At 42.6% G+C, this 25,372-nt stretch overlaps 1 protein-coding gene across 1 annotated transcript in view; it reads left to right on the top strand.

Annotated features, from left to right (window-relative positions):
• The window catches only part of CASQ2 (calsequestrin 2), a 72,543-nt gene that overhangs the window by 30,069 nt on the left and 17,102 nt on the right, over positions 1–25,372 (top strand). Inside the window, exons 2-7 of the mRNA XM_066377225.1 lie at positions 633–717; positions 3,568–3,668; positions 5,120–5,231; positions 9,075–9,148; positions 18,549–18,679; positions 20,112–20,157. Of these exons, the coding sequence (XP_066233322.1) occupies positions 633–717; positions 3,568–3,668; positions 5,120–5,231; positions 9,075–9,148; positions 18,549–18,679; positions 20,112–20,157 (549 nt within the window). The remainder of the gene's footprint in view (positions 1–632; positions 718–3,567; positions 3,669–5,119; positions 5,232–9,074; positions 9,149–18,548; positions 18,680–20,111; positions 20,158–25,372) is intronic.

Below are 25,372 nucleotides of genomic sequence, written 5' to 3'. Positions count from 1 at the left end.
ATTTTCGGCCTTCTGCCCACCTAGATCATGCTGCGTCCTCCTCACCTCCAGGTTCTACAGTTCTTCCTCTCCATCAGCTGCAGGAAACCTTCAGAGGCTGTCTCCAGTCTAGTGCCAGATACACCCACTGGACAACTCTACTCCACATGTGGGGAAACCCGAGAACTACGCTTAGATATCAGGGACATGGGTTGCCTTTATTCAAAGGTCGTTCAGCCTATCTGGTATCCTCTCACGTCCTCGCCCCACCCCAGGTTCATTTGGTGGCTGGGGAAGGGTTCAGGGTCCTCTGTCAGGTATCCAAGGGCATCTGAGTACTCTTTTCTTTCTAATTCTCTTCTTTCCCAATTCAGATTTTGTCTACCCTGAGAACAGAGAGGGGTGTGCAAGAGTGGATGTATTCTTTCAGACCTTATATCGTAGGTCCAGTCCTCATGTTTTTTCTCCTTGGGTCAGCACTCTGTGGAATTATCCTTATTCTGAGTGGATAAGCATAGAATCCTTTCACAAATGGTCACAGTAACAGGAAATGTGGAGGAAAACCCTCCTGAAAACCTCACAATAGTATCCTGTGATAGAGTCTACCACCGTCCTGCCTTGGGTTCACGTATTTTCTTTGTCTTTCCCTTCAGCTTGTGGCCCAAGTCCTGGAACACAAAGATATAGGCTTTGTGATGGTCGATGCCAAGAAAGAAGCCAAGCTTGCCAAGAAATTGGGTAAGTATGATTTTTTTTGGAGGAAATGATGTCTTGCAAAAAAAGTATAGTTTCATTTATTCTTGTGTGATAACTGGGCTTTATGTTTATTTTCATTGGTATGATCTTGAGTACCCTAGTCTTGGGTTATAGGAAAGTTTCATAAAAGTAAATATTGGCCTGAATGAGATGGTTTTACATTAATAATCGAATATATCTTTGCATCAATGCAATGCAGAGTGTTTCTTCCAGGAGAAACTGACACTAAAGACTTTTCTAAAATATTTTATTTGTTGCTTTTACAGAGAGAGGAGTGAGGGTGCGAGAAGTATCAACTTATAGCTGCTTCCTTCAGTTGCTCATTGATTGCTTGATATGTGCCTTGACTGGGCAAGCACAGGGCTTCGGACTGATGACCTCACATTTCAGGTCTACACTTTATCCACTGCACCACCACCAGCCAGGCAACGCTAAAAATTTAAACCTTTATATTTAGATCCTAGAATGAAAAGGTCAGCTTCTCTATCTCACTACCATCGTGATCTCCCTGAGGGAGATCAAATCTCTCCTTCCGTTATCTATTATTTTCTTACCTCTTGGCTGAAGAAGTCAACAAATCCAGCACTAATGGTAGTGACTCTGGTGTCCCTGTGGTTTCTAAATTAAAGGCTAAACCCCAGCTGGGCATTATCACCAGGGATGAGAGGGAGGATTTAGACAAGGTATGCGTAGGTGACTACACAGTGTGAATTGTAATCTCTTGTGTCAACGTGATGCTCAAGTGCAAGTGTACTTCAGATCCCCTTACACCTCTAACCCCAAGGAGAGAGAAAACAGGTAACTTCCCTGCTTTTCAAACACCCCACATGGGTACTGCCCATTTCGCTTTTTCCACATGACCAGTGAACAATGACCAGGGCAGGAGGTTATAAAACAAGACCTTAGAGGAAAGGTTAATTAGATTTGAAGTGGTAAGCACAGGGGGAAAAAAGAAAATAGAACAGTTGTGGTTCAATAAACACCTTCAGGTACATGAAAGTTCATTATTTCCAGGAATGACAAACAACTGTTTTCTATTTTATTTTCAAGAAGACCAGTCTTGTTTTTTGTTTGTTTGGTTGGTTTGGTTTGTTTTAAGATTTAAATCTCAGGAGACTGTGTTTAAGTTAGACACAAGGAAGAATTCATTGTTATAAAATGATAATGAATTATTAAGAATTTCTGGGGTATCTTTTTCTCTAGAGACAAATTAAGGAATATTTTTTCCCCTTGAAGGAAAGCAAAGTATGTAAAACTCCTTAGTCAAAAGCAATTTGATAAATCCTTTTTCCTCCCAGCACCTATTACTCCCAAGTTCTCTCCCTTCCAATTGTTTTAATGAGAAGTTGGATTTCCAATAAATTTAGTTCGAGGAAAACACTAGTGTTCTGGAGATCTAAAACTTTAGGGAAGACAAGCCAGGCAAGCATTCATAAGAATGGCCCAGGGGATATTACCCCAGGGGAGGTAATATCCCTTTCTCCAAGTTCAGCCTGGAGAAATTACTGGAGTAGGTTTGTCCTTGACTACCTAATCCTCGCAGTTTACAGGACAGCGGTGTTTTGTGCACAGGTCCTTCATCTCCATCAGGCTGTGCCCAAACTAATGCAATAATAGCCTCTGAACTGGTTTCACTCAGAGCAAAAGGTAACAGCAGGACATTGCGGATACTCCCTGCAGTGCCCTTCGTAAGCAGTCATTGCCAGATTCAAGGATACATGATCCATTGCTCCTTTACATTTAGAAATGGTGCTCCGAGTTGTGTTGGGATTTTCATATGTGCCCTGGGACACAGCAGGCAGGGGGCCAGCCTCCCTTTCCCTAGAGTTTCTGCAGAGGAGTTCATTTGGAGGAAGCATTCCCCAGCTCACAGAAAGTTTGAAAATAATTAATCTAAGGAATTAAGGATGCCTGCAGTTGGACTGAATCCCAGCCTCAGCTCCTTAGCCTTCCTGGGGGGTAATGTAGTCTTCCAGAAAGTATTTGTTAATGTGCACAGCCTTCTGCCAAGAGCGACAGGGGGTGGGAAGAAGATGCAGACCTTGCGCTCACAGCGTCCTCAGTTAACTGCGAAGGGAGAGTGTGCAGAGTTCAGTTATTCTAGAAAAGCAAGCTGTTCATGCTGGCCACAGACATCTGTGGGGTGCCCAGTGTGTCCAGGCTCTGTGTGACACCCTGAGATACCAAGGTAAAAGGGCCCTACCCTTGGGAAGCCTACCGGTATCATGAGCTCAGAGAAGATCGATCATGGCAGGAGATGATGAAGTGGCCTTCCTGGGAAAAATGAGTCCTAAGCTGAGGCCTGAAGTTGCTGACCAAGATGGCAGATGGAAGTGGGGGCTGCCTCAGACTATACCTGTAGAGAATCGTGCTCTGTGACTTTTCCTGACACACTCTTCCAAATCAGCTTGTGGATCAGAAGCAAAGGGAACTACCGGGATGGAGATAGCAGTTCTCAAGGAGCACAGCCCTACCCAGGGGCGAGCATAATGGGTAGGGTTGGCATGAGATTGTGGGAGGACCTGGATAGCAGGCAAAAGAGTCAGGTGGGCAGTAGGTATTCAAACTTTTTGATAAGGTCATGGGATTTTTGGAAACTTAAAGCAGTGCTGGGTGGAGAAGAGCTTTTTCTTTTAAGTTAAAATTCAGGCAGAATTGTTGGTCCTTGACTATTTTGATTTAAATCTCTGCTTTGGAAGCACCTGCAAAGTGTTGTCTCAAGGGAACCAATCCTAGGATTAATGCTGGTCCCTCTCAGCTGGACTCCGGCCAGCAGGATGGTGTTTCCTGCATTAGGATGACTGTGTCCTGGGAAATCTTCCTTTCTCTCAGGTTTTAATGAAGAAGGAAGCCTGTATGTTCTAAAGGGTGATCGCACGATTGAGTTTGATGGCGAGTTTGCAGCTGATGTCCTGGTGGAGTTTCTCTTGGACGTAAGCATTTATGCACAGTGGCCCAGCATGGACTTGTTTGGGTTCAAATAGAGGGAGAAACAAAACCTTAAAATAAGACACAGAAGCTGGGTAACCGGTGTTGGTCTAAGACAAATTTATTAGGCTTCACAAAAAATTAAGGAGATCCTACATCACAGTGCTATTTACTTCTTTGGGGAAGCTGGCCCTCTAGACACTTTAGAAACCGTTTTATTCATGACTGGCAAGTCACACATCAGAACTGTGTAGTAGTAATATGCTATTTCTCTTAGTAGTTATGCACCAACATCCCCTAGAATCCCCTTGGCTTTATTCCAGTGCTTCTGAAGTGAAGATATGGAGGAAGAGGTGGATAATCACTGGGAAATTAGTAGGAAATGGAGTAATAATCAGCTGAGTTACTCTCAGATCAGAATAAGAAGAGGTGGGACTAATGAGCCCCAATGTCAATCTTCCTCTCAGCCAAGGGAGTTCACCACCTTCAGATTTATATGTTCAGGCAAATAGAGAAACAAACACCACAAAAATACTTTACCCATGGATAAACTGACACTTCTAACAGAAGCTGTGAAGTCAAGTTCAAGCTGTTTTTGAACACAGACTTCTGTACAGAACAAGATCATCCACAGTGATGATTCTTTCACAGCTTGTCCACAGTGGTCTTGCCTTTTCTCTACAGCTTCAACAGCCTAGAGAGTCAAAGTGAGCAGAAGGTTACCTCCGACCAAAAAGTGCCCATAGATTCTCCTCAGCCCTTTCATTGACCCAAAACTCAAACCTTCAAAGGTTAAGGGCAGCAACTGAGCAACCTTGGGCCAACATGGCACTGCCCCCACTCTACCAGCAAGGCCAGGGCTTCTAGAAACTGTAACAGAACCAGACTCTAGCTACTTTCATTGATAAGCAACAAGATTGACCCATGCAAATAGAAATTCAGAGTGAGGGCAGATTTTAGATTGAGCAAATCAGGGCTCTAGCTCCATTTTTCTCTGTAAATCACGGAAAATGCAGTGTGTTAGCTTTGTCCCAAAGCTGACTGTTCTTGGTTCTAAGATAGCCTGGAGTAGGAGATGAAATATCCCATTTTCTCATTAATATTTACTAACAAGGAGGGGGAAATCTGGCTTCCTATTGTTGCCTTAAAGAGAAAGCAGAACTTTCCTAAAGCTTTGAACAAATCTTCCGTGGAGATTCACTGACTAGAATTGGGTCTTATACCATTCCTGTATCAATATATGGCAAGAGAAATAGAATTGTCCCCAGACCAAGCAGTCTACCCCTGAGTTAAGGTTAATTCCTCAAAAGGTGCTGCTGCTGTACTCACTGGGGGCAAGGGGGAAGGGATGCTGGGGCATTAACCAAAATCCACAGCTTCTCTCCAAAACCCTGGACATATGTGCCTGATTCCTGGGGAAGAAACCAATCTTGTGTGCATATGTGTGGCATTTCAGCTCATTGAAGATCCAGTGGAGGTCATCGGCAACAAATTAGAAGTCCAAGCTTTTGAACGCATCGAAGACCACATCAAACTTATTGGCTTTTTCAAGAGTGAGGACTCAGAATGTAAGTTGTCTACCAACCCTAGCCTGTTGGTCTAAAGCAGGGGTAGTCAACCTTTTTATACCTACCGCCCACTTTTGTATCTCTGTTAGTAGTAAAATTTTCTAACCGCCCACCAGCTCCACAGTAATGGTGATTTATAAAGTAGGGAAGTAACTTTACTTTATAAAATTTATAAAGCAGAGTTACAGCAAGTTAAAGCATATAATAATAATTACTTACCAAGTACTTTATGTCGGATTTTCGCTAAGTTTGGCAGAATAAATCTTTTTTTTTTTTTTTTTTTTTCATTTTTCTGAAGCTGGAAACGGGGGAGAGACAGTCAGACAGACTCCCGCATGCGCCCGACCGGGATCCACCCGGCACGCCCACCATGGGGCGGCGCTCTGCCCACCAGGGGGCGATGCTCTGCCCATCCTGGGCGTCGCCATATTGCGACCAGAGCCACTCTAGCGCCTGGGGCAGAGGCCACAGAGCCATCCCCAGCGCCCCGGCCATCTTTGCTCCAATGGAGCCTTGGCTGCAGGAGGGGAAGAGAGAGACAGAGAGGAAAGTGCAGCGGAGGGGTGGAGAAGCAAATGGGCGCTTCTCCTGTGTGCCCTGGCCGGGAATCGAACCCGGGTCCTCCGCACGCTAGGCCGACGCTCTACCACTGAGCCAACCGGCCAAGGCAGAATAAATCTTTATAAAACAACTTACTATAGTTAAATCTATCTTTTTATTTATACTTTGGTTGTTCTGCTACCGCCCACCATGAAAGCTGAAACATCCACTAGTGGGCGGTAGGGATCAGGTTGACAACCACTGGTCTAAAGGCTTGATCCCCAACAAGGTATGTTAGATTATCCATAAAGAGGATGGGCCATTGGCAAGTCCTATGCTGGGTAGTAGAGAGGGAGAATCTTCCTCTCACCCTGCGCAAGGGGTCACCTGCCTTGATTATGCAAAACAAGCAGGGGAGCTGAAGAACAGAAAGTATGGACCATGTGCTCGGGCCCTGAAGGCAAGTGAGTGTTTTACAGAATAGAGAAGCCCTTCCTCCACTTTTCCACCTGTGCACCCTCCAGTTAGATTATCCCCAAAATGGGGCACACAGTGGGCTGTCTTCCTGAGTTGGCAGCTCTCAGGGTCACCAGTTGGAGAGCTTATCAGACACTTGGACAGCATTAAAGGAAAATTGGGATAGGACTGGGCATAGCAGCTGCAGCACAATGTGGAAAATTGCTGGCCAAGCCCGCTGACCACCAAGGCCTCCACACCCTTGGGTACGTTCCCTTTGAAAGCTTTGCGGCTGGGTTTTGGGTGGGCACAAGAACATCTCAGAGCATCAGCACAATCCACCCAGGGGTGAAAGGGTGGTGAGTGGGAGTCAGGAAGAATCAGGAAGGGAAAGAACCAGGAAGACTCACTACCTGAGTACCTTTTCTTAAACTGCTTTGGCAGCATAAGCCCAGTGAGTAAGCCTTTTTCTGGTGTCTCAGCCCTGAAGAGAGGGAGTGGGAAGACAATCTGGTAGCATAGTACAGGAGGGAAGTGCAAATAAGGGCTGCGTCTGGCTATTTCAGGAAACGCCAAAATATTTTGAAATTATTTGTGAAACTGTGTCTCTACCCCATCTGCCAACTGGCATCTTTAGTCATCTCAACAATCCACCAATTTTCTCTCCCCCATGTCCCAGCTGAACGCTCTCTTCATTTGCAACATAAGAGCTTCTATTTGCTCTCCTTAGGAGTGTGTTGGGGGAAGGTGGTGAGCTAGGGAGTTTTGCCCCAGTTCTTTAGGTGCCTTTATTTCAATTTTCACATTTCTGTATGGATGCTGACTGCCCTGCTCATGAGATCAGAGTAGAACACTAAGCCAGGCTTCCTGAAGACAACTACTGTTTACAGGAGGCTAAGGGTTCAATTCCAGCTTGAAGCGCCAACCTGGGACTTACTTGGCTCCACCCTTTCCCATCTTAATAGGGATATAGATTACTCCCCAAGAGAGGAAAAGTGTTCTTTTGACACAGGTCTAGGCTGTGCTTTCCATCAAAGTAGGAGTTTAGGAGGTCGAGAGAGGCTCATCAGTGGCAAGAAGACAGGAGAAGGGAAACAGAGAATCCCAATGGAGCCCACTGCTGCTGTAAATAGATGTAAATGACTTAGCTATAGCGTTTCCTTTTCTAGACCCTCCCACTTTCCTCTATTCATTCTCCAAATCTGCCATCCATCTTATTCCCCTCCACTCAATCCTTTACCCCAACTATCAGCATATATGGTATAGTTTGTGACAACCCAGTCAGTTATATGAGGATTAGTTTGTGTGAACATGGATCAGTATGTACAAGTTTCTTGTACATTTTTCAGATCCTCTCTCATTTGTGCTTTTTGTGCTTATCTCTGTTCTAGAGAGGATTACATTATACTGTGGTTCTTTAAGAGTCCATAAGCTGCCCTAGGCTATGAGCTTTCTTACTCATCTTGGTGTCCCCTGAGCCAGTATTATTCTTGAAATATTAATTGAATATTAGAAAATTCTACATGCTCCTGGAATTCTAGCAAAAGCTTATGCTTCCGATGATGAAGGGATATGGAATGCCATGAAGTGGAAAAAGTTAATCTTGTTAAGAATGAATCGCAAGATCATCGACTTCCAAGATTATGGAGTATTTGTAGAACAACTACCACCACCATTACCATTACCATTATTATCACCTTCAAATCGAAGGCTTGACCATAAATGTCTTTACCAAGTAACTGTCCAGGTATAGTAAGGCACAGCATGGCCACATCCATGTGGCCTTATGCTTCTCTTCACCAGTTTGGACTCAAGTTTGGGACCAGAGTCAAACATGGTCTTGATTAATTTTCAATAACCCTTTCCAGGGATCAGAATTAAAAAAAGCAAAACTTGCCCTGGCCAGTTGGCTCAGTGGTAGAGCGTCAGCCTGGCGTGCAGGAGTCCCAGGTTTCGATTCCTGGCCAGGGCACACAGGAGAAGTGCCCATCTGCTTCTCCACCCCTCCCCCTCTCCTTCCTCTCTGTCTCTCTCTTCCCCTCCCACAGCCAAGGCTCCATTGGAACAAAGTTGGCCCGGGCGCTGAGGATGGCTCTGTGGCCTCTGCCTCAGGCACTAGAATGGCTCTGGTTGCAACAGAGTGACGCCCCAGAGGGGCAGAGCATCGCCCCCTGGTGGGCGTGCCGGGTGGATCCCGGTCGGATACATGCGGGAGTCTGTCTGACTGCTTCCCCGTTTCCAACTTCAGAAAAATAAAAAAAAAAAAAAAAAAAAAAAAAAAAGCAAAACTTAAAAAGAAGTATACAAAAACTGGAACTTACCAAAAACAAGATTACTGCCTAGAAGTTTAAAATACTTCTGTGATGTCATTTTTGATTGAGTTGCTTTATGTACTGAGGTACATTTCTCCTTACATTGTGTTCATTCACAATCAGGCACGTTTATAACTAGCAGTGAATGTGAGCAAAAAAACTTATCCTTTTGGTCTAGCATGTGACAATTTTTTTCTTTGCCTTGTTCTCTCTGGGTTTCTTTTTTTCAATCTACCAATTACATAAAACATATAAAAGCGTGGGAAAGAATTCTTTTGGGTGATTGAGTGCCAGTCAGTACAAATTCCTTGGGGAAACTGGATTTATACTGCTCACAAAAGTTAGGGGATTTTTATAGCTTCATATTCATTTTGAAATAATCCCTAAATTTGTGAGCAGTATAATTATCTACCTAAATAATATCTACTTAATAATCATCTAATCACCCCTCCCACTCTCTCTACATTATTTAAAAGGAGCAATGTCTGCATTGTGCATCTTGAAAATGTCTCTCCCTTCCATCTTTTCCTCTTAGATTACAAGGCTTTTGAAGAAGCAGCTGAACACTTCCAGCCTTACATCAAATTTTTCGCGACCTTCGATAAAGGGGTAAGTACCTATGAAACCACAATTTGAACATTTTCATAGGCAAAAAATATTAAAATGTGAACTCTCCACTACTTTTTTCTTTTTCTTTAGAAATGTTAACCACCCTCCACCCATTTATGCTTTCCCCAGAAGTATTAGAAAATGGCGGTAAATCATTACTGACTAAGCGATGTGTACAAAGATGTTTACTTTGGAAGATGTAAGGGTATTTCTGAAAGCATCCAATGAAAAGAGATGAACCAACCACTCATTATCACCTTTGGCACTATGAACAGAGAGTGTGTGAGCCCAGAGTGTGCGGGACACTAATCACTGCTTCTTTTTTGTTTTGTTTTCTGTTGTTTTGTTTTTTAGAGCCATCCTTTCCATCCCTGGGTTCACACACTGTCCCTCTCTGGGTCAGGATGGGGGTGGAGTGGGGAGGAGCACTGACCTCTGCAACCCTGGGTGCCTCAGAAGATGTCCTCATCTTCAAGAGATGTCATTGATGTACTTATCTGTAATTCAATTGCTCTTTATTTTCCGGCTGTGGAGAGTACTCCACCCTTGTTCCAGGTACTACTAAAATGGCTACTCTTTGTACTGTGCTTTCTATATTTTGGGCACAATTTGATATATTGCACTAGACTGATCTCTTAGCCTTTAAACAACTTCAAAAGTGAGAACCCCCACTTCCCAGATGAAAAAAAAATTTTAGAAAGGTTTAAGTAATATCAATGGTCACCAGTGAATTAATGGTGGTGCTGAGATCCCAGTTTAGGACAATGTGTGCTCAAATCCATGCCCTTTCTTCTGCACCACACCATTCCTGGATCACACTTACCCTGGGGATCCAAGGTACACACTCACATACCCACACTTACATAACACACACATATATAGCACACATAGCACACATGTGCAACACACTTAAAATATACCCACCACACATGTAATACACACATAGCTGCATAGACAATATATACACTATACAATAAACAAGCCTAGTGCACCTCCTCACACACACCCACACTCACACCCACACACATATAACACCATCAAATACATACACATTCAACATGCTTGAAGTATTCTGTGGAAACCAAGGAAGCCTGTAGATCCTAAAGCCAGGGAAAAGTCTTATGGAATGAGGTTGTATTCGATTCACACATATTGAACCACTTCTACGGCAGTGGCCCCACTTTACAAGTTTATAATCCAGAAGAGATGTCCACAATCTAAATTACATAGCCTAAACTTGAAGAACATTTCTACTAATTGGTTGGATTAGAGTTGGGAGAGATCTTGAGCAAGAATACCAAAAAGAATCATAATTATCCTTTATTAAGTATTTTTTTACATGCCAGGCTTTGTGCTAAGAGCTTTATATAGGCTTTCTCATTTCATCTTTTCAACACCCTTGTAAGAGAAGGATTAGTATTCATAGCCTCCAGAGGATGAAACTGAGGCATCGAGAGATTAAGTGATTTGCTCCTGATCACGTAGCTAGTGAGTCGGCCTTTCTTCAAAGTCAACACTCTGTGCTACTCTACTCCAGAAAAGGAACAACGCACGTACAATGCGTCTGGCACATGGTAAGCCTTCAGTGAATGTTAGCTAGCTACAAGGACTGCTATTAATGAAAGCAGTCATTTAGGTCCAGGAGGATGGAGGTTGGGAGAGCATATTAGTAGAGAAGGGGAGGAAAAGAGAAGTTTGAACTGAGTCCATCACTGACATCTGGTTATTATTGGTCAGGAGTACCTATGATGACTCCTGGGTAAGAACTCATCCAAGGGAAGAGAGAGTCAGGCAAACAAGTGTGGCCAAGCAGCAAAGCCTCAGTTCTTAGAAGGGTGATTCAATGCAGAATTCAGGGTGGGGTCTATTTTCAGATGTGCCTCCCAGCCCAACCATATGGCTTTATGTCTGTGGCCCAAGAGGAAGGTGAGGTCAGGCTATAATTAAAAACTCAGAAGCCTCTTCATAAAGACTCTATAAGACACTGAGCCCCCTGTTCATGTGGCCTTGTGGGAGTTCATAACACTCAGAAAGAGACCTATAACCCCTTTCTGCATCTATGTGGAGTGCAGGGGGAAGAGCTGTCATACCAAGAGGACTCATTGCCATTGGGACTTCAGAGCTTGCACCCATCAGTTAAGGGTATGGATGCTAATGTCTAGTGGGACTCAGAAGGCATTGTTGCACCCATCACATTATTCAGATGGCACACAATTTAAACTTATGAATTGTTTATTTCTGGAACTTTTCTTTTAATATTTTTGAACTGTGGTTGACTGCAGGTCACTGAGACCATGGATAATGGGGGACTGTTGTATTTGAGTTGGAAATGTAAAGAGGGTGAGATATCAGGGCTGCTGATGTAGATTTGGGAGTTTGTAGTTTCCAAACACTGTCCATATTGGTATCTCTCAAGGAGATTTTAAAACTATGGATCCAGCCCTGAAAATCAGAATTTTTTAAAGGATTTTGACAGGGCCCAGGAATATGTATTTTCAAAAAGATCCCAGGGGATTTTACCTGGCACAGCAGTTTGGGACCAGAGCCCATCTATGGACCCTGATTCTAAATCAAGCCCCACAAGGAACCAGAAAGGGTTAGAGGGCTAAAGATGGTGCCCATTCCACTGCACCTTACAGCCTGAGAAATGTCAGCTCTATCTATCCCCATGTGATCTCCCACCGACCTGTTCCTTTCTTGGAGTAAACAGTGAGAAGCAAAATCAGTGTTTGAACCATAATGGGACCAAAAGAAGCAATGATTACCTGAGCAAAGTTGAAGGAGAAGATAGACATTGGAAAGCCCTAAATTCACTGAACTGGCTCCATTTGCAGTAATTGAAATGGCTTACGTGTAGAAAAACACCTGTAGCAAAATCCATACACTTGCAAATGTCAACATGGCCATGGTGCTTTGTAGCTTTTTTCTGTGGCAAAAATCTATCCAAATAGTTTTTTTAAAAGGCACCAAAAAGCTCATTATATGGACCTCCTAGGCTTGCAGTAGTAAAATCCATTCACATATTGTTGTTCTCACCCATGAGCCAGGTCTGGCCCCAGACCAGTGTCTCGGTACAGTCAGCCCATTAAATATGTATTGACTAATGAATAAATCAATGCCTCAATCAATAAAACCTTCTTCAGCACTTACCACCAAAAATACAAATAAAAGAATTTAAAAAGTATTCTTGGGAGATCTGAGGATGACAGTGGAGTAGGCAGATGCACAGACTCCCAGCTCTCACCACAAAACTGGAATACAAATCAATTTAGAAACAATCAGCATGAAAAACGAACTCTGGACTATAAGAACAGCTCTCAAAAACCAAAGAGCAAACAAGAAGCCACAACAAACCTGGTAGGGAGCACCTGAATCTCCCCAGCTTACAAAAATGGAGGGGGGGGGGTGAGGCTGAGGGCCCAGAGGGGATCTCACTCCAGGAAAAAGAGCAGAAATTACTGCTCACAGCCACTTGCCTGGTGACCAGGGAGCGAGGTGTGTTAAAGGACCAGCTTATCTCCCAAGTGGAAAGGGGAGAGAGAGGGACAGACAGTGAGGAGCAGAGGAAGGGAGTGGACTACCTAAAAAGCTGACTTATCCAATACTGGAGGTGGCCATGGCTGGGGGAGGGACTGATCCTTTCACAAAACAAAAGACTGAATTGCTCCCAAGTCACATATCTCCAGACGTCTGCCAGCTCCAATCAGAACAACAAGACACAGCTGAAAACAAGAAGTGGGGAGGAGGGGCAGTAACTCAGGTCTCCATGGAGATCTGAGATACACATCCCCCTACTGAAGCTGAGAAAACACCCTGCCCCCAGCAAGATTAGTTGGTGGAAGAGGCCTTCAGAGTCTCAGGTTACACCCACCTCATTCCTAGATACAGTTTCAAGGAAGCCCCCTGCTGAGATCAGTAAAAAAGACTATCACCTATTAAAAAAACAAACAAATCAAGACTTCAAAGCGGCCCAAAACTGAAAGTGGATTACAAATAGTAGCTGATGCCAACCCAAGAAGATCTAGAAATAACAAAACTGAAAACAGGAGGCAGACAACACCAAGCCAAGACTCAACCAGCTCTACAAGCAAAACACCCAAACACAGACACAATGAGAAGACAAAGAGGTGCAATCCAAATGAAACCCCAAGAGAAACCTTCAGGAGTTGAACTGAGTGATATGGAAATAACCAAACTTCCAGATGCGGAGTTCAAAATAATGATTGTAAGCATGCTTAGGGATCTTAGAACAACAATGGATGGTCATTATGAACACCTAAATAAAGAAATAGCAAGTATAAAAAAGGATATTGAAATATTAAAAAAGAATCAGTCAGAGATGACAAATACAATATCAGAAATAAAGATCACAATGGAAGGAATTAAAAACAGGATGGATGGAGCTGAGGATCGAATCAGCGAGTTGGAGGACAAGTTGAAAGAAGGCATGAAAGCAGAGAAGAAAAAAGAAAAGAGAATCAAAAAGTCTGAGGAAACTCTTAGAGAGCTCTGTGACAACATAAAGAGAAATAACATCCTCATCATAGAGGTTTCTGAAGAAGAAGAGAAAGAACAAGGGATAGAGACTTTGTTTAATCATATCATAGCTGAAAACTTCCCTAAATTAATGCAGGAGAAACTCTCACAAGTTCAAGAAGCATAGAGAATTCCATTAAAGAGAAACCAAGACACATCACATTTAAAATACCAAAGCTAAATGATAAAGAGAAAATATTAAAAGCTGCTAGAGAAAAAAAGGTTATCACCTACAAAGGAGCCCCCATAAGGATGACACCCAACTTCTCAACAGAAACACTTGAGGCCAGAAGGGAATGGCAAGAAATATTCAAAGTAATGCAGAACAAGAACCTACAACCAAGACTACTTTATCCAGCAAGGCTATCATTTAAAATTGAAAGAGAAATAAAAAGCTTCCCAGACAAAAAAAAACCTCAAGGAATTCATTACAACCAAACCAATGCTGCAGGAAATGTTAAGGGGCATGGTGTAAACAGATCAAAGTGGGAAAAGAATATAGCAAAAGAGGAATACAACTTTAAAGAATAAAATGGCAATAAACAACTACATATCAATAATAACCTTAAATCTAAATGGATTAAATGACCCAATCAAAAGACATAGGGTAGCTGCATGGATAAGAAAACAGGACCTGTACATATGCGGTCTACAAGAGATACACCTTAAAACAAAAGATGCACATAGACTGAAGGTAAACAGATGGAAAAAAAACATTTCATACAAATGGAAATGAAAAACAAGCTGGGGTAGCAATAGATATAGTACCTAGGAGTAAATTTAACCAAGGAGACTAAAGACTTGTACTCGGAAAACTATAAAACATTGATAAAAAAAAATCAAGGAAAATACAAACAAGTGGAAGCACATACCCTGCTCATGGTTAGGAAGAATAAACATCATTAAAATATCTATATTACCCAAAGCAATCTATAAATTCAATGCAATACCAATTAAAATACCAATGACATACTTCAAAGATATAGATCACATATTCCAAAAATTTATTTGGAACCAAAAAAGAACACAAATAGCCTCAGCAATCTTAAAAAAGAAGAATAAAGTGGAAGGTATCACACTTCCTGATATCAAGTTATACTACAAGGCCATTATACTCAAAAACAGCCTGCCTGGTACCGGCATAAGAACAGGCATATAGATCAATGGAACAGAACAGGGAACCCAGCAATAAACCCACAGCTCTATGGACAACTGATATTTGACAAAGGAGGTAAGAGTGTACAATGGAGTAAAGACAGCCTCTTTAATAAATGGTGTTGGGAAAATTGGACAGCTACCTGCAAAATAATGAAACTAGACCACCAACTTACACCATTCACAAAAATAAACTCAAAATGGATAAGACTTAAATGTAAGCCATGAAACCATAAGCATCTTAGAAGAAAACATAGGCAGTAAGCTTTCAGACATCTCTCGCAGCAATTTATTTGCTGATTTATCTCCACGGGCAAGTGAAATAAAAGACAGAATAAACAAATGGGACTATATCAAACTAAAAAGCTTTTGCACAGCTAAAGACAATAAGAACAGAATAAAAAGACAAACTACACAATGGGAGAACATATTTGACAATAGGTCTGATAAGGGGTTAATAACCAAAATTTATAAAGAACTTGTATATCTCAACACCAGAAAGACAAACAATCCAATCAAAAAATGGGAAAAAGCCAGGGGTCTCAAACTCGCGGCCCGCGAAGTTCAAAACTTCATGGATTAGTCTGCGGGCCGCACAAAATTGTTCAGCGGGCCGCATGCGGCCCGCGGGCCACGAGTTTGAGACCCCTGGAATAGACACTTCTCCAAAGAGGACATACAGATGGCCAATAGGCATATGAAAAAATACTCAACATTGCTAATCATTAGAGAAATGCAACTTAAAACCACAATAAGATATCATCTCACATCAGTCAGAATGGCACTCATCAACAAAACACCACAGAATAAGTGCTGGTGAGGATGTGGAGAAAATGGAACCCTCCTGCACTGCTGGTGGGAATGCAGACTGGTGCAGCCTCTGTGGAAAACAGTATGGAGAGTCCTCAAAAAATTAAAAATCGAACTGCCTTTTGACCCAGCTATCCCACTTTTAGGAATATACCCCAAGAACACCATAGACCTGCTCCAAAAGGATAAATGCACCCTCATGTTTGTGGCAGCATTGTTCACAATAGCGAAGATCTGGAAACAGCCCAAGTGTTCGTCAGAGGACGAGTGGATTAAAAAGCTTTGGTACATATATACTATGGAATACTACTCAGCTATAGCAAATGATGACATTGGATCATTTAGAATAACATGGATGGACCTTGATAACATTATATGGAGTGAAATAAGTAAATCAGGAAAAATTAAGAATTATATGAATATATACATAGATGGGACATAAAAGTGAGACTCAGAGACATGGACAAGAATGTGATGGTAATGGGGGGGAAGAGGGGGGAAATGGGGTGGGAAGGAGAGAGGGGGTTGGAGGAGGGGAGGGGCACAAAGAAAACAAGATAGAAGGTGATGGAAGACAATTTGACTTTGGTGAGGGGTATACAGCATAATCTAATGTCAAAATAATCTGGAGATGTTTTCTCTCAACATATGTACCCTGATTTATCAATATCACTGCATTAAATTTAATTTAAAAATATTACCAATAAAAAAAAAGTATTATCTGAGATACAAGATAAGGGAGGTAGGGATATAGTGAACAATAGCCTCTGGAAAATTTTGCTCAGCATTTCCCAGAATTCAACTAAAGCACATCACAATCCACCCTTACATTCATGGTCTTTACACTGCAGCCTGGGCCTACATCCACAAACCAGAGACACCCCCAAAACACACACTCGTGGGTGCACCCAGAGTTTCCGATGACCCTCTTCTTCCCTTCAGGAAGCCTAGATTTCTAGCAGACCATGATGGGGGTGAATTGATTAGAGCATGTTCAAGGGGAACCAGAGACTTCTCCCTAAGTGTGTAGCACCAGTGGCAGAATGCCTAGAGGGAGGCACATCTTTCTTTAGAGCGTTGAGGAAAAAGTGATTTTCTAATGAAAGGGAAGTTTGTGTGCTGGCAAATTGAATTTGAATTCCTGCTCTGTCCCCTCTAGGTAGATGATCTTGACAAATTGCAAGCTCAGACTGTGCCTAAGGTTTGTTGTCTGTAAAATAAGTACAATATTAGCTTTTACCTGATACAATCAAAGTGAGGGTTCACAAAGGAATCGACCTGAAACACTTTTAAGAGCCTGTGACATAGCAAACACTGTGTTTTTACTATTATCATTTTTTTGTGCATCTGGTCACTACCTACTCATGTAAGCAGTTTCCTGATTCTTAAAACAAGTAGTAAGTGAATTCAGAAAACCAGAATCTAATGTTATATTCAAGCCCATTCTAGAATGGGCCCAGCTTGGCGAAGAACTGTGTGCAAACCCAGACTCAGGTTGAATAGTGCTATATACCTTGTCCTTCTTGTTCCCTACCCATCAGCAGTACCACCCACCCTGCCTTTTGCCCCAATGGTAGAGGTAAAAAAGTAAAGACGAAACAAAAACTCATACTTTCCTGTCCCTTAAAACAAAATTAACATGACCATAAAATCTCCTTTGACTGATGATATCTCTTAAAATAGCCTGTTTTCTTTAGCTCTGAGTCAAATTCTAGAGTTTCTTTGTTAAGTACTGTAAGAAATTTCTTTTGGAATATAGTGACTTGGAATTAATAACAACTGATGACAAAAGCCATAAGGATACTAGTGTTTTCTAAGAATGGACCTCCTTGTGGAACAGCTTATGTAGCACTCAGTTCTTCCCCCTCCCCATTCGTCCTGGCTGCCCTAGGCCACTGAACCATTGGTGATCACCACAGGGCTCCGCTTTTGCTCTCAGCAATTCCTCTTTAGTTTAAAGGAACCACTGTTCATCCTGCGCTGTCTTGGAGCACAGCTCTAAACTAGATAAGAATGGCATTTGGTTTCCTACGGAGCATGGCACATTCCAGGCCTCTCAAATCATTTCACAAAAGGAGGTTCTGAATTCAGCAGCTCTGCAGGGAACACAGCAACCATTCTGCCCTGACAGGTCTGTGGCCACTTTCATCAAGAGAGGAGGTGCCTTCCAGGCTACATGTGGCTCTGGTACACCGAGCTTTTTCTCTGGTGTAGGGGAGAACAACTCAACCCAGCTTGGGTTGCTGGGTACTGTACAGTTTTAACACTGAGTCTAATTCCAGGGAAATCTCTCCTCACTAGACAAACTAGGTTGGTTGGTCACCTTGTGACTAATAACCAAGTGAGCAGTTCCCAGAGCTTTAGAAACCATCATACCAGCCCAGTATTAAGAGACAGCTCTAGGGCCATGCTTCAACCTCAATAACAAATAGAGTTTATGAGCTGATCAAGGATTGATGGGTGGCCTCTGATTTTGAGTATCTTTATGCTTTAAATGGTCCCCATCAATTGCCTACTCTATCAAAATTGATTCCATTGAATCATACATCCAACGACATTAAGCATCTCTGCTGACCTTTGCTTCCTCCCTCAACCCAGCAAATACAGTGGAGTGAAGGGGATTGTAGAATCAGATTTCCTACTTTCCATTCCATCTGCTCCTCACTCCTGTTTGGCCCTCATTGGCCTAAGAGGTTTTTTCTTCCTTATCTGTCCTTCTTTGATAGGTCCAGCCAGGCCTTAGGGAATGAGTTCTTATCACTACAACATTTAAGTTAAAACTATACATATACTCTCAAGTCTTTGCCCAAGGATACACACACACCTTAGAGATGGATGACCCACTGTTACTCTAAACTAGCATTCAAGGAAACTATTGTCATATTTCTAATTGTTACAGGTTGCAAAGAAATTGTCCTTGAAGATGAATGAGGTTGACTTTTATGAGCCATTTATGGACGAGCCCATTGCCATTCCCGACAAGCCTTACACAGAGGAAGAACTTGTGGAGTTTATAAAGGACCACCAAAGGTACCCCAGATGGCATTTAGAGGATAGAGGGGTCTTCAGTCCTGACTTTTTAGTTCCGCCAGGAGCAACAACATGGAGTGAGCACCCCAGAAGAACTGAGCTCAGTAGAATGTCTTTGTTGGTCATCAATCGGTGGCAGGAATGTCACTATACTTTCTGAATATGGGTCTACATTTGCAGGCAAGGTTGGATCACCTCCCCTCATCAGTCATCAGTAAATCTCCTCAAAGTCAGAGTAAGATATAAGTAAAATTTGACAATAATAGCAATATTGATTCAGGGACAGCTTCCTATATGCAAGTACCATGCTGGGTGCTTATGGGACTATTTTCTCTAATACCGGGATAAGCAAAAGTAGGTTTACAGTGTGAGCATGCAAAACATAGCATTTATTCCTGTATTATCATTAATTAATTATTGTATTATTTATTTTTGTTACAACTACAAACCTACTTTGCCCACTCCTGTATTCATCCTAATGGGCTAATTATTATTATCCCCATTTTACAGATCAAGGAATTGGCCTCAGAGTAGTTAAGTAACTTAGCCAAGATGAACATTCTATATGCACATTTCTGGGAAAATAATATTTGACACTACTTAGAGTTGCTCTAGTAAGGATTAGTCAACTTTTCTTGTAAGGGGCCAGACAGTAAATATTTCAGGCTCTGTAGGCCAGATGTTCTCTGTTGCAACATTCAACTCTACTGTTCTTGTGTAAAAGCAGCTGTAGACAATATCCAAACAACTGCATGTGGCTGTGTCCACAAAAAAAGCTTATTTATAAAAATAAGAGGCACCAGCTGTAGTTTGCTGAGCCCTGCTCTTAAGGAAGAGACAATACTGAACATGGATCATAGCGGTGGGTTCACTGTCTCACCACCATCCTCCCAGCACATGCTCTCATATGTTTATTGGACCTGGAACACCATGATTCCAGCAACCAGTCAGCCCAGGTCCTTCCAGGGAGCTAGTATGCGGAGGAGCAAATATCAACATGTCTTGTACTATTTGCCAATATTCAGAAAGAAATGATACCATGAGCAACATGTGGACCCTATCTGCTCTTCCAAACATCCCTAGAAGACTTTGGAGGGATAACTTTGATGTTAAAATAAAAGCAGGACTTCTCTCGCAGGTCTCCTCATTCTGGGTCTTCTCTGGGTGCTCAGGAGTGGCTCCTGTCTGGGAGGAAGGAGATGACTTCCTGCCCTGGGAATGAGCTGACTCGGCGCCCTCTGACCCATTGCCCTCTGACCTATTGTTTGTAATAGACTTTATAATCCTTGGGTCTAATGGGTGCATGGAAAGGCTGAGAGCTTTAGGCCCAGCTTTCTGTGTGACACAGCAGGGTATGAGGTAAGCTCTGGTGTCTTGGTGGTTGCCACAGTAACCCCCACTGCAAGAAGCTCATCTCTCTTTTTTTTTTCAGACCCACCCTGCGTCGACTGCGCCCAGAAGATATGTTTGAAACATGGGTAAGAAAGTGACAAACTCTTTCTGCCTTGTAGAGACTGGTGTATTCCCAAAGAGTCCCCTTTGAGTCCCAAACTCAAACCAAGCTTTACTTGGCTGATGTAGCTATCTAAATGTGGACAGCATTGAGCTCAGTGAAAACCCAGTTTTCATGGATCCAATTTATGCCTTTCTGGTACTACCCACGAGGCAAAATTACTCTACCTCTAAGTTTATTTTCCATGGTGACTACTGGCTTCTGTTCACTGACCACGAGAGGCTCAGGGTAACATAATGGAAGGTGGTCAAGCTATGTTGTCATGGAGACTTGGGTTCAAGTCTAGAATCTGACCCTAGTAGCTTTGCATCCCATGTCAAGTCTTGTGAGCTTTCTGAGCTTTAGTTTCTGCATCTAAAATCAGAGCTTTTTGTAAGGATGAATGGTGCAAAAAGCCTAGGATATGGCAGGTGCTTGATAAATAAATGTTTTTTTAAATTGCTCTTCAGAGAGAGAGGAAGGGAGAGAGAGAGAGAGACAGGGACAGAGAGGGAAACATTGTTTTGTTGTTCCACTTACTTATGCACTCACTGGTTGATTCTTGTATGTGCCTTGGCAGGGGATCAAACCCACAACCTTGGTGTATCCATATGATTCTCTAACCAACAGAGCTACCTGGCCAGGGCTGGTAGCTGGTTTTATCCAGATCAGCTCAAGGCACTAGAAAGCACTGAGCCAGCTAATCCCTTAGGTCTAAGTTTAGACAATATGGCAGGAGGGTCAAATAGTATTAGAAAGGGGGTTCTGGGGATACAGTCTCCCACCCACCTCAAATTTATACAAAATTCTGTAAACAGTAACAACCAAAATCTGTGGTTAAGTTTTCAAAGCATTTCATGTATCCTTTTATTGGTGTGTAAATTATTCATATGTGTGGCCATGGAACAAACATTTCCCAAGACAATGAAGGGTAGATAGATAATCCAATGTATAGGAGCGGACTGCTTCAGAACAGCACCACACGATAGAAACATATTTTCCCAACATCTCAAACTTTCAAAAAATTTAACCTTTAAAATGCTTTGTTATTACATATAAGTGGTATAGCAGTGCTTTAAAAATAATAGTCCTCTTGAAGACATTTTTACATAAAATTATTTCAGACTTGGAAGAAATAAGGCACAGAATTTCATGATCTCTTTACCCAGATTCCCCAAGTGTTAACATTTTACTACCTTTGCTTTTTATGTTCTCTTGATAAATAGATAGATAGATAGATAGATAGATAGATGATAGATTTTCTTATTCTGAATCATTTGAGAGCAAGTGGAAGACACAATTCCCTTTTACCTTTAAACATTGCAGAGGTTTTTTAAAACTAGACTTTCTCTTACATAACCACAGTACATTTACTAAAATCAGGAAATTAATATAATTTCATTATTTTATCTATGAATCTTATTCAAATTGACTAGTTGTCCCACTAATGTCCTGCACAGCATGAGAAAAATGTTTTATTCCTGGCCCAGGGTCCAGCCCTGGATCACACTCCTGCATTCAGTTTTTACATTTGTTTAGCTGCCTTTGATCTGGAATAGGTTTTTGGTCTTTGTCTTTCATGATACAAGGCACCATTTTAAATTGAGAGTGATCATTACTCTTCTGCTATGCCTTTAGCCCTAGATTTCCTTTTCATTTTCTTCATCCCTATAAGGTATTTTTCCCCGCTGAGGAAGAAGGAAGGGCGTAGCCACAAAGTGTGGATAAGCAAAAGCTTTATTGAGTATAGAGTGCTTCCTGGATGATATTCCCTGGTCCAGGGGACACAGGTCAGGGAAGTCGCACAGATGAAAATGCCTGTGGGATATTTAAAGGGTCCCATCTAGGGTGGTCGAGCTAATATGACGTGGTGAAATCTCACTGGCTGACGGAGAGTCGCTTTTTTCCTAAGGACTCCTGGGAAGTTCTTTTGGTGCACATGGTTGTGGGCGGTTCTAGCCAAAGTTCTAGGTCTGGTTTCTCACGTGACCTTTCCCCATTATCCACCGACCTGACAATCCTTACTAGATAAGTCTCAATTACCTAGGCTTTTGGAAGGAAGAGACTACAAAATGGTTGAGCTCTTTTTTCAAGGCCTTCCCTCACTGACACAGCAGCCTCACACCCAAGATCCCTGAGTTCCATAGCAGGAGAGTCTCCATCGGGACCCCTCCCCCATCCACAAACACCCTAACATCCACACCACCCTGCAGGAACTCCCTCCCGCCAAGTAAGAGCTGGGTATTCAGAAAAGGCGTTCACTGTCTGGCTTCATTGAAACTCACCCTCTGCTTTCTTTTCACTTAATGAATAATGTAAGTCACAGCCCTTTGCGATAATATGAAATAACAATGATGGCTCGTATTTTCTATGTTGTGTATATTCAATTGCTTTCTAATTAGAAAGGACTGTATGTTATATTTAACCTGGTAGAGAAAAGGGCACTTGACTAGTGTTATTTCTTTCCAACATCATGAAATACCCACATGGCTTCCCCAGAAACCCCGACCAGACCTAGCAAGCCCTCATCCCAGTCTCTGCCTTGGGCGGGAAGATAGAACAGGTCTTTCAGCATCACCTTCACATCCTAAGAGGAGAAGCAGAAATCAACCTATTGGAAGGATCTCCAGGAAGCCACTTCCCCACCCCTCTCCCCTCCACCTAGGAGGGCGCCTCTCCAAAGAGCAGCATCTCTGTAGGCCACTTGGCCACAGAAACTTAAACCACAAATGTCGGGGAAAGTGACCAGCTAATAGACTTAGAAGTTTTTTATCTTCAATACCCACTTCCCCAGACATTGCAAAATATTTTAATAAGATATGAAAACTAGGTAGGAGTAAAGCAACTATTGACCTTTTTTCTTCCTTAATTGTGCAGAATTTTAAAGGAGCAACCATAGAAAACACATCATTTATTTTTACTGAAGAAATTGATGCCTCATAATCTTTACCTGTGTAAAACAGATACCTATTTATTTATGTAAAATATTCAGAGAATGTCAAGGTGGGGCTGGGTGGTCCACACCCAGGGCTGACCTGTCCTTCTCCTCTGAGACTCCATCTTCCACTGGCTCTTCATCCTGGCAAGTAGTCAGCCAGAGGCCTGGGCCAAAGCCCACAGGGATAGGAGTCAACAATTCCTTCTAGAAGAATCCTCCCTCTCTTGCAATAACAAAGTAGTTCCAAGAGGGAGCCAGAAACCTCCAGATGAGCCCTTAGGATGCTCCATTGCACCAGGGAGTCTGCTACCTTTAACTGCGTTTTTTTCTTTGCTTCCCATAATTCAACATGAGAACAGATATTTAACAGAGACTGGAAGGAAACGACAAAATCTGAGCAGGGTAATCTATCTGGTTGGTGGGTTGATGTTCATTTCTCCTTGGTATCTCTAATATTATCTACTTTTCTTCAGCCATACTCTTTAAAACTTAACAGGCATTAATAAGAACGTGTGCTAAGCACAGAGATTATAAAAATAAGCATTGTGGTTCTGTCCTTATAAGTTCAGGTAGAGTATCAGCCTGGAGTGTGAAAGTCCCAGGTTCGATTCCTCATCAGGGTACAGAGGAGAAGTGACCATCTGCTTCTCCATCCCTCCCCCTCTCTCTCCTCTCTCACCTTTCTCTCCTCTTTCTCTCTTTCCCTTCCCCTCCTGCAGCCATGGCTCAAATAGTTTGAGCAAGTTGGCCCTAGGCACTGAGAATGGCTCTGTGGCCCCCACCTCAGGTACTAAAAATAGCTTGGTTGCCGAGCAACAGGGGAACAGCCCCACATGGGCAGAGTATTGCCCTATAGGGGACTTGTCAGGTGGATCTTGGTCGGGGTGCATGCAAGAATCTGTCTCTGCCTCCCTGCCTCTCACTTAATAATATATATATGTATATGACACCAATCCACTATGCTCCTGGCTATGACAGAGGGGCAGATAAAGTACTGGGGAATCCGCAGTAGGGTCTTCACCAAAGTAACTCCCAAACTTCCACATTGGATTTGGAGGGATCTGGTGTTGGGTCATGTTATATATATAAGGGCCCTTTCTTAGCCTTTTACAACTTAAGAGCCACTGACCTGAGTTTGCAACATCTTCTGCAAACCTGGTAGCAGGGACAGCAGATTCATGGAGCTCATTCTGTGCTGTTGGTGATGTTTGTGACAATGTCTGAGAAGATTAGAGTTGCACCCTGGGAAAGGGTTTATGACAACTGAGCTCTTATGAGAGGCCCTACATTTAAGTCAAATACGGGATTTAGAAATTCAAATGCCTCCAGCTCAGAATAACTTTTATGCCACAGTGGCTTATTCTAGACTCCTTCTGTGAGCTAGAAAGAGTTTTGGGATTCAGACAGAAATGACTTGAATCCCAGATGTGTCACATGCCCGCTCTGTAGTCATCTCAATTCTTTATACATTGAACAGGAATAAGCCTTTCATTTAAGATTTAGAAATAATCTACTTACCACATTCTGATACAAAGGCAAATGGCAGATATTAATATCACCGTGTTAATCATCATTGTAATTTCAAGGTGTAATCCCTTTTCTCAGAGAGCTTGCTGTCTGGTAAAGAAGGGAAGATTTATTCAAGAAAGAGATTTCCAAGACAATGTGATCAGAAGACCAAATGGGTGATCTGGGCAGCAAAGGTTGTGGTGTTTGGAGAAAGCCCCTGGGATGGTCAATCCCGGGGATGGTCAGCTTGGCTCTTCCTCACCTGTGTACATGGCATAGTCACTGAGCAACCCTGACCTACAGGCTTGTTCTGTGAATTTATTACTGAAAATACCTGGCCCAGGTCACACACCAGCTTCTTTGCAGATGTTCAATACAGGCTCGTATGCTGACTTTCTAGATCCACAGAGACAGAGGCTCTTTGCCTTGGTTACAGCCCTCCATCCAGGGATCATCTGAGGCCTGTTGAGTGATAGCCCTATTATGAGCAGTTTCTTAACAAACAAATATGGAGTCAGAATTCTAAAAGCAATTTCCAAATGCATTCTGGAAGGGCAGTCAGAAATGAAGCCCACTTCATGGAATTAACTACCCCCGCCTTCACACCGATGGCAGGAGCCAGAGACACAGAGCAGCCTGATGAGAACTGATTAGGGTATTCTGGGTGGTGATAATAGCAAATGTCAAACAGTGAGATCCCAGACTTCCCTTCTGGCTGCTGTCAGATGCAGGTAATAACCCTGCGTGCACACAT

This window comes from Saccopteryx leptura, chromosome 3, assembly GCF_036850995.1.
Source record: "Saccopteryx leptura isolate mSacLep1 chromosome 3, mSacLep1_pri_phased_curated, whole genome shotgun sequence".
NCBI classification, from domain to species: domain Eukaryota; kingdom Metazoa; phylum Chordata; class Mammalia; order Chiroptera; family Emballonuridae; genus Saccopteryx; species Saccopteryx leptura.
The sequence above is the reverse complement of the archived record's forward strand: the minus strand, read 5'-3'. Positions and strand labels throughout refer to the sequence as shown.